The sequence below is a fragment of the Eutrigla gurnardus genome (assembly GCF_963514095.1).
Source record: "Eutrigla gurnardus genome assembly, chromosome: 22".
In the NCBI taxonomy this organism is placed as follows: Eukaryota; Metazoa; Chordata; class Actinopteri; order Perciformes; family Triglidae; genus Eutrigla; species Eutrigla gurnardus.
The window spans coordinates 14958631-14977237 of NC_139933.1; the positions used below are offsets into that span (position 1 = coordinate 14958631).

At 45.7% G+C, this 18607-nt stretch overlaps 2 protein-coding genes across 2 annotated transcripts; one reads left to right on the forward strand and one right to left on the reverse strand.

Annotated features, from left to right (window-relative positions):
- Positions 1 to 1045: 1045 nt before the first annotated feature.
- gpr142 (G protein-coupled receptor 142) lies at positions 1046 to 7866 on the reverse strand. Its single transcript, XM_084039920.1, has 3 exons — positions 7736 to 7866; positions 3277 to 3431; positions 1046 to 2219 (listed from the first exon to the last, which is right to left on the reverse strand). The coding sequence occupies exons 2-3, from the start codon at positions 3413 to 3415 to the stop codon at positions 1261 to 1263; spliced, it is 1098 nt and encodes a 365-aa protein (XP_083896046.1). The 5' UTR covers positions 3416 to 3431; positions 7736 to 7866; the 3' UTR covers positions 1046 to 1260.
- Positions 7867 to 14616: 6750 nt separating this feature from the next.
- Positions 14617 to 18263, forward strand: btbd17a (BTB (POZ) domain containing 17a). The gene is made up of 3 exons (XM_084039980.1): positions 14617 to 14748; positions 16269 to 16563; positions 16915 to 18263. Exons 1-3 carry the CDS (start codon positions 14679 to 14681, stop codon positions 17987 to 17989), a joined length of 1440 nt encoding a protein of 479 aa, XP_083896106.1. The 5' UTR covers positions 14617 to 14678; the 3' UTR covers positions 17990 to 18263.
- The last annotated feature ends 344 nt before the right edge of the window (positions 18264 to 18607 follow it).

Genomic DNA, 18607 nt, shown 5'->3' on the forward strand with positions numbered 1-18607 from the left:
ATAACTGGACTCCACAGTATTTGGATTTGATATCACAGGAAAGCTTGTCAGACAGTAACGTCTGCACCGAGTCACTTTAAAAGAGTTAACGTCGCAGCTTTTTATCAGCCGACAGAAAAATAACGTGACGCCACGCAGCGCTAACCCAGTTAGCTAACACAGAAAAGTCAAAGTGACAGCTCACTTTCCCCCCCGAGGGCATTAATTAAGCATAAACCTCATCAACAACAGATGGCCCATCCGAAACATGAAGTCATGCAAATGAGCTGTTTAAGTGCAGATCTGTAACACCGATACAACAAGTGGTGGAGCTAAACGTGTTGCAATGATATCACATGAAAAAAACTCCTGTTGTAGCAAATGGAAATGTACTGGCCGACATCTGTGTGTGTGTGTGTGTGTGTGTGTGTGTGTGTGTGTGTGTGTGTGTGTGTGTGTGTGTGTCGACCACCAGGCTAATCTGGGGTTTGTTTAGCCAGAGCCGAGGCCCCGTCGGCTGTTTGAAGAGCGGGGTCTTCACTCCTGCCGCTTCAACAGCAAGCGTTCATTTAGGGCTCCATCCAGTTGCATTTCATGAAAAATAAACAAGACGCCTGAGCAGCTGGGCTTGTCTTCGTGCCCGCCGAGACGGAGCGCAATTTCTTTGCTCAATCGGCGAGTGAATGCTCAGCAGGGCGGATCGTCTTTTTTGGGGGGCATTCGACCGTCCTTGCACAACAGCAGAAAATAGCAAACTCTTATTTCTCCGTGAGTGCTGCCTCCAGAGTGGATATCAGCGTCATTAGAATAGAATTAAAGCCACTGGACATGATAAAAGTGGGCCTGGGCTGATGGATGGATTACACATGCAAATTAGCAGGTTCCTTCCTTCCATTTTTCTCTAATCATGCATCTAACTTCGATTAAGCACAAGGAAAACAAACTGTTATTCTTTTCTTTCCTTTCTGTGAACCATGTTTTTGTCACGTTGCTGCCTTGTATGGAAAAGGAACAAATACCTACTTTCAATTTGTTAAATTCATTGAAAAGTCATTGTTATCTGATTTACGTGGACAAACAGCGGCCGGTGACTTATTATCATACGAAAAAACACATACTTTCTTCTTGTGAGTTCACTGGAGGCCCGTTGAGGGAGCGGCGGGGTTGACTGGCAGCTGTCCACGGTCCCGGCTGGAATGTGGCGTCGGTCTCTGGGGTCAGAAGTGCTCAGGGACCGTGGGATGATGGGTGTTTTTGGATTAAGAGGAAGGGGGCGCAGGGTCACGAGGGCTTCCTGGCCCTGTGAGGTGACAAGGGGGCGGAGTCCCGCACCAAGCGCTTGTTGTTCCCACTGTACAGAGACGAGATGGAGGCGTTGGTGGGAGCATGAGGGTGAGGCAGGGCCCGCCGCGGGTACAGCGGGCCGCCGCGCAGCAGCACGACGTCCCGCACGGCGCTGCGGAAGGGCTTACTGACGAAGCAGTACAGGAAGAAGTTGACGGCCGTGTTGAGCATGGCTAGCATGTTGGACAGGTCGTACGCCAGGTGGACCCGCCAGTCCCGGTGCACCGAGGACACGTACAGGTGGTAGATGACCACCACGGTCCTGGGGGCCCACAGCACGGAGAACACGGAGGTGATGGCCAGCAGCATGGCGGTGGTTTTCCCGAGGCGCCGGGGGGGCGCGGACTTGGGCCCGCGCTCCTCCTCGCACCGCTGCTGCCTCTGCCTCACCCTCAGGGTGTGGATGATCAACGAGTTCAGCACGAAGAAGATGCTGCAGGGCAGGAAGTAGATGATGGTGACGTGCGTCCATATGAGGACGGCGTCCAGCGCCGTGGGAGGGTGGCTGTTCCTCCACATGTCCGACCACCAGAAGAAGGGCACGCCCGACACCAGCGACAAGGCCAGGACCGCCGCGATGATCCGCCTGGCGCGGGCCGGGTAGCTGATCTGGCGGTGGAGGAGGGGGTGGCACAGCGCCACGTAGCGGTCCACGGTGAGGGGCACGGTGGCCCAGATGGAGGCGTGGTTGGCGGCGAACTCGGCGGCGCTGACGGAGTGCAGCAGGAGGGCCGGGACATCCCGGTGAAAGACCGCCGTCTCCAGCAGGAAACCGACGAAGACGATGAAGAGCTGGGAGAGAATGTCTGAGCCCGTCACCGCCAAGAGGTAGTAGTAGAGCGCCTTCTTGGTGCGGGACGCCAGTCTGGCCAACGCCACGGCCGTGAGGATGTTCACTGATAGACACACGAGAGGAGAAGTTAGATCATATAATCTATTCTCTTCTGTTACTGTTACTTCTCACCTCACACATTCTCAGAAACATATTTTAGTGACTGTTAAAGGTTTGCTCTGGCTGGTGGGCGGAGCTTGGTTTTGGCTAATTGACTGTTTTTAACATGGCGGCCGGGGTCACAAACTCATTTTATAGCGTTTGCATTTGTGGAGAAAATGCACTAAGAGGAGTGTCATTCACAAAGCATTGATTTGATTCGTCTCCTTGCAGTTTGTCTCTTCTTCACAGTTTCTGCAATCCTTTTTTTTTTTTTTTTCATATTTTCCGTGTCACATCTGTCTTTTTAGAGCCCTTCCTGCATACAGCTGTTAACTCCGGCCCGCTGGCCTTTCTTATTTGTCCTTCCTTTGGGTACGACTACATGACACGTCCTCTGGTGACACTCTAAATCCCCGCTGGATCGATACCCAAATCACCGCCATCGACTGGTGGTAATGAAAAGAATACGGAGATTATCCATCAAAGAGACACTTACTTCAACTTTCTTGAATTATTGATACATTTTGATTCCGATTACAAAGACAGTTGGCTGGAGGGCTCGACGGATGGATTAATAGTCACAGACTCAAACAAGCTGACGATCAGATGATTGTAACCTGTGAAAGGAGCCATCAGCTCAGTGTAATTGCACCTTTAAATCACTCGGCTATTGATTCCCTCTGTCCTCTGCAGCTCCCTCTTCTGTTATAAATGAATCTCAATGCAAACTGTGACTGTGATTCAGAACAAAAGCAACTTCATTTAATCACGCCGTGCATCAGTTAATATTCTGACCTTAAAATGTAATTTTACCTCAATTACAAAATAATGTATTTTTAGGAAATGTTCTCTTGTTTTTCACAAAATTGTTGTACAAGACAAGTCCTCGTCTTGGGAATCTCTAAACCTTGGTGTTTTAAACCAAAACTATCTGTTATAGGGTAAAACCCTGATTACGAGAGATCCGGGTGAACCGACCCTGCACACAGTTTTCACTAGGAGGCGTCGAGCCAGCGTACCCGGTACTCCCACACAGAGCAGGATACTGTAGTAGATGACGGGGATGAAGCCCAGGACACATTTGGACCTCTGCAGCTCCTCAGGTTTCAGGCCCAGCTCCTGGTGGCCGGACGCTGTCACATTGGACCAGCTGATCATGACCTTGGTGCTTCCCCTGGGATAGAAAGTAGAGAGAGAGAGAAATGCTTTTAAACCTCCAGAGTTAGATAGAAAGCAACTGGACAAACTGATGTTATAGATTCGTTGTCATTTAATCCCACGAAAAGACTAAAAACAAACAAGTATTGTGTGTGATATCCCTTCTCCCTCTTAGAGCTCCATTAAAACACATCAATGAGCCTCACATCATGTTCCTTCATCACCATGAACACACACTGACTCAACCACACACACACCACAAATACTCACTAGAGCTCCGAATGTGATCCCCCGCTTTTAAAAACTACAAGCACCATCTGTTTTAAGGAATTACTGAGCCTTTTTAAAACTATATATTTCTGATCTGTTTTTAAAGATTCATGTCTTTAGTTTGCACAAATCTCCCCTTTTATTTGACCTTGAATGACTGAATATGTAAAGATACTTCATTATCCCGTCTAATGCGACTATATCAAGAATCAAAACCTTTGCAGACGATGAGCCGCTTTATGTTGCTACAGCTTACGTTTTCGGTTAGGGAGTGAGGTAAGTTGTGTTTGTTTTACAGAGCCGAGCCGTTTGCTGTTTTTCCAGAAGTAAACTGCGGAAACCAACAGCCAGCTTAGCATCAGTCAATTAAACTGCAGGTCCACAACAACAGATGGGCTGAGAGCGATGACCCTGTCACCCTCCACTCTCCCCTGAGTCATTATCGTCCCGTCTACCGGTCTAACCTTTTCACCTGGGAGCCATCCATCCTGTTGTTCTGTCTGTATCTCCTCTTTTCTTAATTTACTTTACTCATCCATGAAGCCGTATTTGGACTGTGTTATCTCTGGAGCTTTCAGTGAACAACCATTCGTGGATGCTTAACCAACGTCAACATTATGACGGAGCCACGATCACCCAATTGGTCAAACTGGCCGAATGGTGTGGGTAAGCGGGTTAATCACTTTTTCTAACAGTTGCTCATATTTAATCACTGCCATTGTAGAGGCTGTTTATGTGCCAAAACCCCTGCATGTGCATTATATGACCGGAGAATTTTATGGCTTGTAGCGAGAATGTGATCATAAAATTGAATATCTTAGTGCTTGGCCGCTTTAATTCATCTTCGCGCAATAAAGCAGCAGAACTGCAACAATCGAAAAGCAATCATCCAGGTCAATGGTGTAATTCAGTATGTGAGGTAGAAGAGGTCAATGTGACAGACACTGCCTCATGCCTTTATTTGAGCAAAGCTGAAATCACAGCTGCCTGAAAACGGTGTCTGAGAAAACGAGGATGATGCATTGTGGGTCGTTAAGAGTTGGCAGACAGGCGACGTGTCACAGGAGACGGCCGCATCTGATCCGTCTAAAATTGGCTCGATTGACGTCATCTGAATGTCTGGTCTTTGGCCTCATCAGTCTTGAACCACGAAAAAGCAACTTTTAACTCTTTTAACACCGAAGCCCAGACCGTAATGCTGGAGGGAAGGGAGGCACGGGAGAACCAGAACCAGGACTGAGCGGGGCCAGAATGTCAGACCCTGCTGCAGTAAAATTAGAGTTTTTTTCAAGGGAACCTGGTCATCGGAAACACTACGGCTTTTGTCCACAGGGACCGCCAGAAGCAACACAAAGTGAAAGTTTCTCGTTGTAGCTTTAATGAAGCTTCAACCAATCTGAATGTTAGATTTATTAAGTTTTATCTGACATGATGTCTAAAATAAAAAATATTAAATAGAATAATAATAATATTTAGAAATAGTAGAAATAGTGGTTGACAAAATAATAATGTAACTCCTGCTGATCTTCATCAGAGGGAGTTTATCCATCAATCATAGTTTTTCTGAACACTTCATTGATGTGTGTTGGATTAGAGGTGAGTTTATTCTTGACCTTTAAACAAACAGATAAAAACAACAAGGAATCACTTTGTCGACTGTTTTCAAAACCTAGAGCAAAGTTCAACTAGAAAAACTATATTTGCAAACAAAACCTGTGAGGTTAGCATCTGTATGAGGTGTTGAAGTCTCACAAATACTTTGGTACGTTTGTGAATGAATCCGTTGAGCTGATGTGTTTTTCACTTCTCCAGTCTGAGTGTGTGAAGAAGTCTTTATTACACTAAACTGCATTCTCCCGGCCTTTTAGCACTCAGGGACATAAAAATGTCATTTTTCTTTCAGACTTTGAAAGACATGTGAACATTTGCTTTGTTTATCCATGAAAGCTTCTCACATTTCACTCTTTGTTATGTAACGAGAGCCCACGTGCTGAGATAGGATGTCCTATTCAGTATTAATAGGAAGTGTACATGCATCCCGACGGTGTTTCACCTCCGTCTTCATGCACAAGTTCATCCTCATCCTTTATTCTAATAGGTCCACTGTGTGCAGAAGAAAAACATACAAAGACAATCACTTATCCACTTTTCTGCTGCAGAAGAAAGCTGCAAGAAATAACCAAGCAACATATAATTTATAAACTCACATGCTACCTAATTTAAAGATTTAGTGGACTTGAAGATGGCACCATTAATGTAAAAAGTATAAACAAGATGCTTGCAGGCTGTATCCAGAAGATGTTAAATCAAAGATATTGTGGAATATTTTTGATAAGGAAATAAAAGATGTGTAAAAGACATAAAAAAATATGTTTTAAATAATTAAAATAAGGTGAATATAAAACTGAGGTATGAACACTAGTGTGTATATTTTTTTGTTTCAGGGTATAAACAATATACATGGCCAATAATTCAGTTTATATAATAAGAACTGTACAAAATAATAATCATCAGTAAGTTCCAGCAGACTATTTGTCACTATTTCAAAGTAGTGGATCATTATTGTGTACTGGAGTTGTATAAATAAACTAAAGTGCTGTGCTGTTAAAAATGTAAAATGTCTTAATAGACACCTTGAAAAAGTAAACAAGTATTATCCATTAATTAATCAGTTGTTTGGTCAATAAAGTATCAGAAATAGTAAATAAAGAAAATATAACAGTTTCCTAAAGTGCTCGAAGGCTTTATTTTTTAAATTGCTTGTTTTGTCATTTTGTTTCACATTTAAGGAGCTGGTTTTAGTGAATTTGTTTTCTTGAAAATGGCTTCCACAATTAATGAATATCTGAATTATTCCCTGTTTGTTTAATTTTCAAGAACCTGTTAGCTGCTACAAGCACCACTGCAAAATAAATATGCAACGCCACAAGAATAAAACAGGAAATCAGGAATCCGGAGCGAAACCACGCATTTCCTCTGAAAACGGTAAGATGACGAAGAAGTGCCAGTCACCTGATCCGTTCCCTCGTCTCCTCAGCAGCAGAGACGGTCGTTCTGAAGGAGAAGAAGTAACAGCACTGACCCGACTTCACTGCAGACACACAGACATCCTTTCCAATCCTGAAGCTCGGAGAGTTCTCTTGTCTCCTCTCCTTACTCTTCATCACACGTTCCTCTCTGGGAAGTCACTTCAGAGGTGTTTGATTAGATCCGCTCTCAGGCCTGGAGTCGTCTCCGTGCACGAGGGAATACGTTGATCTTCCAGCTCCGGTCACGTGTCGGCAGCCAGTATCGTCTTCGGCTTGTACCCGGGGTGGCCCAGCGGACTAGTCCGCGAGGATCAGAGGCCTGTTTGTGATTAAGACTCTTCCCAGGCTCGGGATGCAGCTGGAGGCTGTAGGACGCGGCTCTGCGGGGGGTTCAGCACCCAGGAAGCTCAACTGAACTCACGCTCCACCGAGTCCTCTTAATAATTCATCAGGAGACCGAGCACCTGAAACAACAGTGCCGGGGGATGAAGGATCTCTCCGGCACAACTGTACGACAACAAATGAGGTTCAAATCAGGTTGCCCATCTTGGAAGGTCGAAAATGAGGCTCATCTTCCACGGTGAGCTCTGTAATCTCAAGGAAATGTCCTTGTCATGCAGATTGTGATGCTCTACAAAGTTCATTCATCCCAGCGGTGGTTAGGAAGACAGAATCCAGATGTCACAGGCTAATATGGTGATAAATGTGTCTTTCTCTGAGGATCGAGGGGGTGAAATGAAACAAGAAAGCACTTCAACTAAACGTTGTTAGTATAAAAGATGGGAGCAAGACGACGTGGATTACAAAACAACTGGAAGTGAGACAGTCCAGACTCGCTGCCTGCTTCCCTGAATAACCTTTTTATAATAAAACTGCCTCATCTGAAGTCAGTGATGTGTGACAGCCCTGATTGCACGAGAACCAGAAACATTTCATCCTTTCAGAGACACACAGCGGCTCGGACGCTCACAAACACACGCTTGTTTTCTCTGGCTTGCCCTTGTATGGTCCGTCTGCTTACCTTCACATCCAGTTCTCACAGGACTCTCCACCTGGTCTACTGCCGTTCTCCCAGGTGCTCCTACAGAGACCCGGACATCGCTGCTGGACACCCGCGAAGGAGGACGGCGACGGGGAGGAAGAGGAAGAGGAGGAGGAGGAGGAGGAGGAGGAGAAGTGGAAGTGGAGTCCAGGCAGCCGGTTCATCACTGCGACGAGTGAACAGAGGACAAGGGGAGAGATGAGGCAGAGGGGAGTGACAATGTGGGGGGAGGAGAGGAGGGAGAGGGGGAGGGATTGATCTGTGGATGGAAAGGAGGCGAATGAGGGAGGAAGGAGGTCAAAAGAAATAGAGAGAGACGAGGGAGAGAGAACGAGGAGAGGAAGACAGGAAACGGTGATGGAACGCTGCTTGGATCGAATAAAAAGTGGAAAATAGATCAAAGAAATAGAAACGAAGCAGTCAAAATGCAAGAAATACATGTACTTCACTAATAATAAGAGATAATCCAACTAAATCAAGCATGAATGAAACGACAATTTAGCATTCTTGCTTTTTGTTTTGTGCCATCTAGTCTGTACTGACTCTGCAAACGTGTATGCGTTAATATTTTACACTCACAGCGAAGGGTGTCGTGTAAAAAGGGGAAAATGACGACTTATGGATGGGTCAAACAAACACATGACTTTCAATCAGGACACCAGTGTTCCTGTCCTCCAGTGTTAATGAGTTGCTTTGAACTTACGCCAATTATGTTTTATATATGCATACTACATTGATTATTTTTTACATATCTTTTAGTTTCTTTAAGTACTTATTTTAAGCCCAACCATAAAGTTTCCCCAAAACCTAGCCAAATGGTTTTCGTGCCTAAAACCTAAATGTCCTTGAAACGTTGTGCTATTTATACGCCTTCCTAAGAGATCAGGTCACGTAATGAAACAATGTGTTACCTAAAAGTAGCCGGAAGTTAAAGGATCCACAAAGTTACTGATGATAACAATTGTTGAGGCATTCAATTTCTACCAAAAAATTGTAGAAACACACACAACATCTCGTTTCTGTGTCTTAGGAGCCACTGACCTTCATTGATAACATTAAGACTTAGCCTAACCTTAACAAAAGACCACATTTTTGCCTCCAAACAGGAGAGTCCCCAAATGTGAGTGTATAAACTGTCCCCACAACGTAATTAGTACAAACACACACACACACACACACACACACTAAGAACAGGCAGCGACCAAATAATAATAATCATAATAATAATAATAAGGGCACCCAGCAGCACCAACTCCCTAATCTCATGAATGTATTCTTAACAGCAGTTGAAACAAACACAATTACGTGTTATAAGCGAGAGCCGGTGGGAGCCGAGTTGCTGCGTTCAAGACGAATGTGTCCTTAATTTAGCAAAATCCCTCCGAGAGATCGAGCTGCACGAATGCAGATTTTTTGACGATAGCAAAGCTCCAAAGCAAACAGCCCATTATGGGAGCAGATTCGAAGAAGTGATTCATACACGAGCCCTGAAACGGTTCGAGGCCCCCGTGAGCTCGTTTGGCTCCCTGCAACCCACAGCTCCATATCATCTGATGTGTTTATTAGACGTGCGGCGTTTCAGCCTCTAGATTTCCGCCGCACCAGGGTTCAAACAACAAACCTCAGCAGACAAACCATCGAGACGTGGCTCGCTATCGATCAGACTCGTTAGATTAGAGGCAGACGATGCAGCGGGGGGGATCACACTGCATATTCATCAGCACGGTCAGCATAAATCAAACCTTCCTTTCGTGGAAGTGAGTCACCTCAGAGAACCCAAAGTGTGTCACCAAGCAGCAGGTCCACCAGCGTTCAGTCAGTTGTAACTTTATCATTTATTCCTTCAGAGTAACATCAGCCGTTCCTTAAAAGAACAACTGCTCACTCAAACCTGTTTTTAGGTTAAGGTTTTAAAGTACATCATGTGACTGCTCGGTGATGAAATGCATCAACGCCAAAGCTAATATTGATATTAATAGAAATAGTGATTTAATGGTTGAAAATAGTTTTAACAAAAAGCTAACTGTTGTTTTAAGGTGGCCCCAATGTTGCGAGGCTGATTCTGAGATCAGAGTCGACTGTGGGACGAAGCCACGTTGTGAAAGGAAAGAACGTCAACGTCCTTTATTCAGACTCAGCCGTCTCACCGCTCTGCCTCGTAGCGTTACAATCACAGCATTATAATCACAGCGTTACAATCACAGCGTTATAATCACAGCGTTACAATCACAGCATTATAATCACAGCGTTACAATCACAGCATTACAATCACAGCGTTACAATCACAGCGTTACAATCACAGCGTTACAATTACAGCATTACAACCACAGCGTTACAATTACAGCATTACAACCACAGCGTTACAATCACAGCGTTACAATCACAGCGTTACAATCTCAGCATTACAATCACAGCGTTACAATCACAGTGTTACAATCACAGCATTACATTCACAGCGTTACAACCACAGTGTTACAATCACAGCATTACAATCACAGCATTACAACCACAGTGTTACAATCACAGCATTACAATCACAGCGTTACAATCACAGCATGACAATCACAGCATTACAATCACAGCGTTACAATCACAGCGTTACAATTACAGCATTACAATCACAGCATTACAACCACAGCGTTACAATTACAGCTTTACAATTACAGCATTACAATCACAGCGTTACAATCACAGCGTTACAATCACAGCGTTACAATCACAGCATTACAATCACAGCATTACAATCACAGCGTTACAACCACAGCATTACAATTACAGCATTACAATCACAGCATTACAACCACAGCGTTACAATCACAGCATTACAACCACAGCATTACAATCACAGTGTTACAATCACAACGTTACAATCACAGCATTACAATCACAGCATTACAACCACAGCATTACAATCACAGCATTACAATCACAGCGTTACAATCACAGCGTTACAATCACAGCGTTACAATTACAGCATTACAACCACAGCGTTACAATTACAGCATTACAACCACAGCGTTACAATCACAGCGTTACAATCACAGCGTTACAATCTCAGCATTACAATCACAGCGTTACAATCACAGTGTTACAATCACAGCATTACATTCACAGCGTTACAACCACAGTGTTACAATCACAGCATTACAATCACAGCATTACAACCACAGTGTTACAATCACAGCATTACAATCACAGCGTTACAATCACAGCATGACAATCACAGCATTACAATCACAGCGTTACAATCACAGCGTTACAATTACAGCATTACAATCACAGCATTACAACCACAGCGTTACAATTACAGCTTTACAATTACAGCATTACAATCACAGCGTTACAATCACAGCGTTACAATCACAGCGTTACAATCACAGCATTACAATCACAGCATTACAATCACAGCGTTACAACCACAGCATTACAATTACAGCATTACAATCACAGCATTACAACCACAGCGTTACAATCACAGCATTACAACCACAGCATTACAATCACAGTGTTACAATCACAACGTTACAATCACAGCATTACAATCACAGCATTACAACCACAGCATTACAATCACAGCATTACAACCAACCATGGCACTAAAACATCCTGGAATCACTTCATGTCTTGTAAAGAAACACATTTTTAGTGGAAAAACATCAAATAATCTCAAATTAGATAAAAATAAACATTTATTTATTTTCATATCCTGTACTGACCTGTCCAGGGTGTACCCTGCCTTCGCCCAATGACAGCTGGGATCGGCTTCAGTCCCCCCATGACCCTGAATACAGGATAAAGCGGTAGACAATGGATGGATGGATGGATGGATCCTGTACTTAACTGACTTGCAGACCTTCACCTGCACCTTTCTTGCAACTAAAACATAAATCACCTCAAATATTTAGAATACTCGAGTAAAAGCACGTAGCTGCTTCCTACTTCCTGATTATATATATAATATTGACACAGGAGGTCGTATTCAAATATATAATGATCATCTCTTCAGACAACGTATAACTCATGGAGCCAATTTCACACCTGAGGAGTCTATCGCTTACTCGGCTTTACAGTCAATTTCTATCTGCATACATTCGTTCCTGTGCAGCTGGAGTCCTGCCAGGAGGAAGAGGAACAGGAGTGACAGAGTAAAGGAAGAGCTAATGGAGCCGCTGCAGGGAGATAAAGTGATGCTGAGGCAGGTCACCTCCGCCTGGACGCCGGCCACAACCTCGGCTCTCCAAACCGGCCCTGAGTGCAGGAACCGGACTCCCGTAACACGAGCAGCTCCCCAGACGGACGCTGCCATTTTATCCCAGACGAATCAACCTTCACGGATCTCTATTTTTAATCCTGCTTCTATAATAAACATTAAGCTACATATTTTATTCTAGAAGAAGATTTAAAAGAAAAGTGCTTTGTGTGTGCAATGACTTGCCATGCTTCAATCCTGATTGATTTTAAAACACGAAAAGTCCAGTTGAGTGAAAGAATTGAGGGATTTTGATCTTCAGCGTGTGAATAAATGTTGAAGCATAGATTTTCTTCCTCTAAGTTGTGTTTTTGTTGTATGTTGACTTTTCAAGCTTTTCATTGCACCGAATGAGCTGCTTGGTCTGATGATAAACTCACTCTCTCGCGGGTTCCAACATCCCGCCATGACATATATCTTCTGGTTGTCGACTGATATCAGATTTCCGTGTTATTTGTTCAAATCATACCAAAGCAGTGACTCTCTCTGGCTCTCAAATCTCGGCACGATTGATTCGTACGGCGAGTCCGCTCACACCATCGTCTATCACGTTTGTTTACGTTGCTATGGTTACGGTCCAGACACGACCACGGTCTGTTCTGTGAGTACCTCTGAACTGTACAAAAAGCTACAGTAGAACTCAATCTCAAATCAGATTCTGTTAAATCGCCATCACGTTCTCCTCCCCCGCTTTGTTTAAACTCACACAGCCAACGAGTGTTCCCGCCAAAACGGAGGAGGTATTGGTAATTAACTGTAAACTCATTATTGGTTGGTACTAGCTGATGTCAGCATACATCCTGTTTTGTTTTCCAGGAGGAAAAAGAAATATTGGATTTTGAGTTGAAAGTTTTATTTTCTAATTCTGATGCAATCACTGCATGGGGGTTCTTCAGTAGCTGTTCCTATAGGACAGAGATCTGGGATGTTGATCCTGGACTCTGCTGGAGACCCTGTCCCAGTTTGGGGGTTACACCCCTGAGTACTCCGATTACCAGCGGTACCACTGATGCTGTTACTCTCCACATCTTTTCTTGGTGTTTTTCAAGCTTCTCGTATATGACTGACTGCTAGTGAGATGCAGCCAGTCTGCCCTCTAGTGGACATGTTGTGTGAATACACCTACCAGTATCTCACAGGCTGGTTTTGACTGCAGCCTCTCTCTCTCTCTCTCTCTCTCTCTCTCTCTCTCTCTCTCTCTCTCACTCTCTCTCTCTCTCTCTCTCTCTCTCTCTCTCTCTCTCTCTCTCTCCCCTGTCGTTGATGCAAACACTTGATTAGTAAAACACGCACATGCATATTATGAAACTCTGCATTTTCCTATTAATATACAGTATAATATTAATAGGGAAATATTAAAAGGAAAATTCACCCGAACACCAAAAGACTTCTTATCTTTAACACCTTCTGGAAATAGATGAGGTTCTCACTGAACGCTCTATGAATATTCATGCTGTATTTCTTGAGCATTAAAGGCTTATAGCTGCATCAAGCTCATGTGTATCTCTGTGAAGAAACAGGAAACGCTTCTTTTGGACGTTGACGTTTCCCCCAGCGGCTCCTGTAAAAGTGACTTAGTTACTTTTTTTAGTTTGAGTTGTGTGAAGCAAAAGGACAAAAGGATATCAATCTCAAACTAGTTGTTTTCAATGAAAGGACAATCTTTATAAACTGCCCTAACCCGAGTGCAGACGTGATCTCTTAAATGTAACACTTCCTTTGAGTTCAACTTCAGCAAAAAACGCTTTGTTTCCAAACTAAACTTAAAGTAAATAGTTTTAACTCTGCAGAAAAGACAAAGCGGGTCCAAACATTCATGTGACTGACCTGTTGGCTTCCATCCAGACAACCAGAGTCACGCCGGGACAGAAGAACTCATCAGCATCGACTCTGACACACATAGGGTCCGCTCACGCAGGTCAGCAGGGATCACACGGATCACACGGATCACCATCAAAAACCAGATCACCATCATAAACCAGATCACCATCAAAAACCAGATCACCATCAAAAACCAGATACTCTGTTTCTGTCTGTTTTGGTCAGTGATTATTACTACTTTAACAAAGTTGTGGGGATTTTTCAATCATCAAGAGATGAGTATTGATTGTGTAACTTACCCCCCCATGAAGCATGCTGTTGCCTGAAGCTGTGAATAAATCGCTTGTGTTACTGGGTTCATCACGCACACATACTGAACACACTGACACACATAATTCTTCATCCTGCCGGTTCGTCATCGAGCCTCGGTGATCAGAGCGGTTGCAAGAACTCAAATCAAACTGCGGTGAAGAGGGATCCGTTCCCACCTGCAGACCTGCTTCAAATACCCCCCCTCCCAGCCCGAGTCCTGGTCCACCGCTGTCTGGGGGCCTCCTCATCAGATCAATGTCATGCAGCAAGCGTTAATTCCCAAGGACATGAAAGTCAGAATCAAAGTGGTAGTCATGGAAACAACCCAGGCCTGTTCCCACCCACCGATCGATGAGGTTCTGTGTGTGTGTGTGTGTGTGTGTGTGTGTGTGTGTGTGTGTGTGTGTGTGTGTGTGTGTGTGTGTGGGCCGGATGTGGTGAGGAGGAGAACCCCTGTCCCACATTCAGATACAGACCCAGAGAGCACAGAGATCCAGACGCACGCCGGTGAGGACGGACGGACCAAAGACCGAAGAAAAGATGGTGCACCAAATGCATGCTGGGATGCTGGTTTGGGCGCTCTGCCTGCACCTGGGGGCGGCCGCCGCAGGTGAGTCGGTGTTCAGTTGCTCAAACATGGTTATTTAAGTCGAGTTAACAAAAAGAGTCTGGTTCCTGGGTTTCTGGGTTTGTAGGCCAGAGGTGACGATGTCAACGAGCGTTTGATGTTCACACTAATAATAGTCATTAAGGATGGATTCCTCTTCATGTGTTGGTTTCAGTGTTTGGGTCTATTGAAGCACAGATGTTGTTGGGAGTAGAAGTTCTTTCTACTAAAGGAATTCATTCAGGGGTGAAATGATGAAGAAAAGGAGGATGGTGGTCTCCGGTGGTCCAAGTGGACCAGAACCCCCGGTACTAACTGGCACGTCTACATTTCAGTCTTTGCCGAACTGTGACTTTTTCTTCTGATCCTCTTTTCTGTCATATTCATCAAGAATGAATTTGAATTAATCCGGGGTTTTTTGCGTGAACATAAAAAATAATGTAATAATCTAATAATGTTGAGGACATCTGGATGAGCCGACACACGAAGGTGAGAACGCGGGTGCTTTAATTCATTTTCATGTCCTTTTTAATAATTGGTCAACTAAATGTCATAGTTTTTGATTTTATTTGAATGAAAAATAATTTAAACGTTTCATTTGATTTACAGATTATGATTTAACTGGGCAAATATCAGAAGAATGAAAACATCAGCATTTAACTACAGCAAGTTATGCCTCTTAGCTTTTTAATCATAATTATGGTCTAATGATGTGTAATTGCTTAGTCTTAAGTCATAAACCTTAATCGTTTCTTGCTGGAGGACCAGAATCAATATCTCCTTGTGTTTTTTATTCCATGGAGAAATTCAGAATGTAATAATGATTACTGATACCGGCTGGGAGACACTGGGATTACATAAATGCTATAATGGGAACACTGACACTGGTTTGTTCCACTTCAAGAACGGCTGGTCTCCTAAAAATGACGTTACAACAAAACTGTATCATCAATTAGATTCAAGGAACATTTTTCGGTCCTAATAAGCTGCTTCGTGCTGAGACCTTTAACTTTACGTTATTTCACAAAAGGTGACAAAAATCTTGAACTATTACCACTTAATTTTCAACATATTTAAACATGACCTTTAAATATCTTCCTTCCACGAGGCATCAGAACTTATCGAAAACGTTTCTTTTTCAAACCTGCTGAACAGCCGTGTGTTTGAGTCCGGGATTTAAAGGGAACATCACGATGCACAATCGAGTCCTGTTCTGTTTTTATCAACGAGGAAAGGAAGTGATGAATATTATCAGAAAGAGGAACATGAATCCAGGCTCAGTGACGTCGTCTGCGGGGGGAGGAGGGGCAGTGTGCTAATACCCCCTCAGCTGAGACAAAGCTTTAATTAAACGTGACCCACAATCCCTCATTGCCCAGACAGCAGCCGCAGCTGGACCGATCAATGGCGTGGGATTGGATGATGCTGCCCTACTATCTGCCCCCGATAGACAGCTGACATGCGAGAACATTTACATTTCGTTAACTCCACATTATAATAAAATGTTCACCTTCCTCTACCAGGTATGAAAGTTGACACGGCTCAGGACGGGAGCAGCGGCGGCGGCGGCGACACCATCAGCCACTCCCTGATGCTAGTGCAGCGTCTGGAGGCCCTGCTGGTTCAGGGCAATGGCAGCGACGTGGCGCTCAGGGTGGAGACGCCCAGCGCCGACGAGGTGAAGGTGATCCAGGCCCACGCGCTGGTGCTCTCCCTGCAGAGCCCCGTGTTTGAGGGGATCCTGCTGAGCCGCAACGGCAGCACGCTGGTCCTGAAAGAGAGCGCCGACTGCGCCGCCGTCTTCGACAAGTTCATCAGGTGAGGACACGGTTTGAGGCCCTCGGTTCCACTGAGCCATCACGCCCTCCACCGACAATCAATGAGTCCGACACAAAACAAACGGGCCACAAAATCGGCTCGATTGCAGCTCCCGTGGTGCCGCAGTAAAACACCGAGCTACAAGCGATCAATAACTATTTTTATCTCCAAACTAATGAGGTTGATCAAAAGCTGATCCTGTTGCGGGCCATGTTTCCCCTCGACTCTCATTGGCTGTAGCTCCCTGACAGACCGATACCTAGCATGCTTCATGGATGCTAATGATTCTCATTCTGCTGGATATGTAGATAGAAGAGCTGTACAGTAAACCTCTACTTCCTCTCTGAGCAGATATCTGTACTGTGGTGAGATCTCTCTGCGTCTGGACCAAGCCACGCCTCTACACAAGCTGGCCACCAAGTACCAAGTGACAGGCCTCCGGCAGGGCCTCACCCAGTACATGACCCAGAACCTGGCGCGGGACTCTCCGTCCGGCCACGTGGCGGGCTGGTACGAGTACGCGCTGCAGGCCGAGGACGCCACCCTGAGGGACAGCTGTCTCCAGTTCATGGCCTGGAACCTGTCGTCGGTGCTGCAGAGCAGTGAGTGGGCGGCGGTCAGCAGCGGTCTGCTGATGTCGCTGCTGCAGCGCTCCGACCTCATTCTGCAGAGCGAGATGGAGCTCTTTGCGGCGCTGGAGGCCTGGATTATCCAGAACGAGCCGGACGGCCTGACGGCGGAGAACGCGCTGAGGGCCGTACGTTACGCCATGATGCCGCCACGCGAGCTCTTCCGCCTCCAGACCCGCTCGGCGGTGCTGGCGCGCTACCAGGAGTCGGTGCGAGACCTGCTGTACATGTCCTACCAGTTCCACTCGGCGTCGCCGCTGCACATGGCCAAGTACTTCGACGTGAACTGCAGCCTCTTCATGCCCAGGAACTACCTGTCGCCGGTGTGGGGGTCGCCCTGGATCATCAGCAACCCGTCACGGGACGACCGCAGCACCAGCTTCCAGACCCAGCTGGGGCCCAGCGGGCACGACGCCAGCAAGCGGGTGACCTGGAACGCCCTGTTCTCGCCGCGCTGGCTGCCCCTCAGCATGAGGCCCATGTACACGGAGGCGGGCGCCATGCAGCCGACGCGCGTGGAGGGAGGGCGCCCGCGCATCATCATCACGCCGGCCACGTCGAGTGCCGACTTCGCCGGGGTGAACTTCCAGAAGACGGTGCTCGTGATGGCCCAGCAGCAGGGCAAGCTGGTGGTGAGGCATGTCTACAACTTCCACCAGAGCACGGAAGAGAGCGGCGACTTCCTGGCGGAGGCCGACATGTACCGCCGGACGTCTGAGTACCTCATCGACAGCTCCCTCTACCTGCACATCCTGGTGAAGCCGCTGTACCAAACCCTCATCACGAGCAAGAACTGAGCCCCCGCCCTCGTCTCCGAGCCGCCTCGCAGAACACGATCCGACCTCATGACACGACATCTCACTCATATCACGCCACGGGGACGCGGATCTGGATCCGCCCTCGCGTGTGATGTTTGGATCGTTTTGTCTCGTCTCGGTTTTTATTGGGTAACTTAAACTCAAACGCTCAACTCGTGACTCGACTGGGAGCGTTTTGTAAAGCATGAGTGTAAATGTGCTAAAGGATAAGTCTGGTGCTCTTCTATATTCGTCTGACTCGGCAAACACACAAAGTGAAGCAGCAAAGCTTCTTTGTCTTTGCAGACAACGTTACCTCATCACTACTCTATCTCCACTCAATCACACAAACGCCGACCCGCAGCCACAAATGTGGATTCATCCACCGGTGAAAGTAGTCCCCCAACAAATCCTCCCGATCAAGTAATGTTGGTGAACCTTTTTGAAATAAAACTATATATTGTGTATGTAGAACATCACCAGTCGTATCCTTTATGCTTAAGTTCCTGCTACGTTTTGTTTGTGTTGTTTTAAAATATTGGTGCTATTACACCCTGTTTACAGTTAAGGGTCACATTCATCACCCAGTGAGCACCGATTTGGTTCAAACTGTTAAAC

Excerpts from the sequence above, each read along its gene's own strand:
- gpr142 (XM_084039920.1), bottom strand. The coding sequence starts at position 3,415 with ATGATCAGCTGGTCCAATGTGACAGCGTCCGGCCACCAGGAGCTGGGC. Across the intron at positions 2,220-3,276 it reads GCTCTGTGTGGGAGTACCGG|TGAACATCCTCACGGCCGTG; the intron begins GTACGCTGGCTC and ends TGTGTCTATCAG.
- btbd17a (XM_084039980.1), top strand. The coding sequence starts at position 14,679 with ATGGTGCACCAAATGCATGCTGGGATGCTGGTTTGGGCGCTCTGCCTG. Across the intron at positions 14,749-16,268 it reads CCTGGGGGCGGCCGCCGCAG|GTATGAAAGTTGACACGGCT; the intron begins GTGAGTCGGTGT and ends TTCCTCTACCAG. Across the intron at positions 16,564-16,914 it reads GTCTTCGACAAGTTCATCAG|ATATCTGTACTGTGGTGAGA; the intron begins GTGAGGACACGG and ends CTCTCTGAGCAG.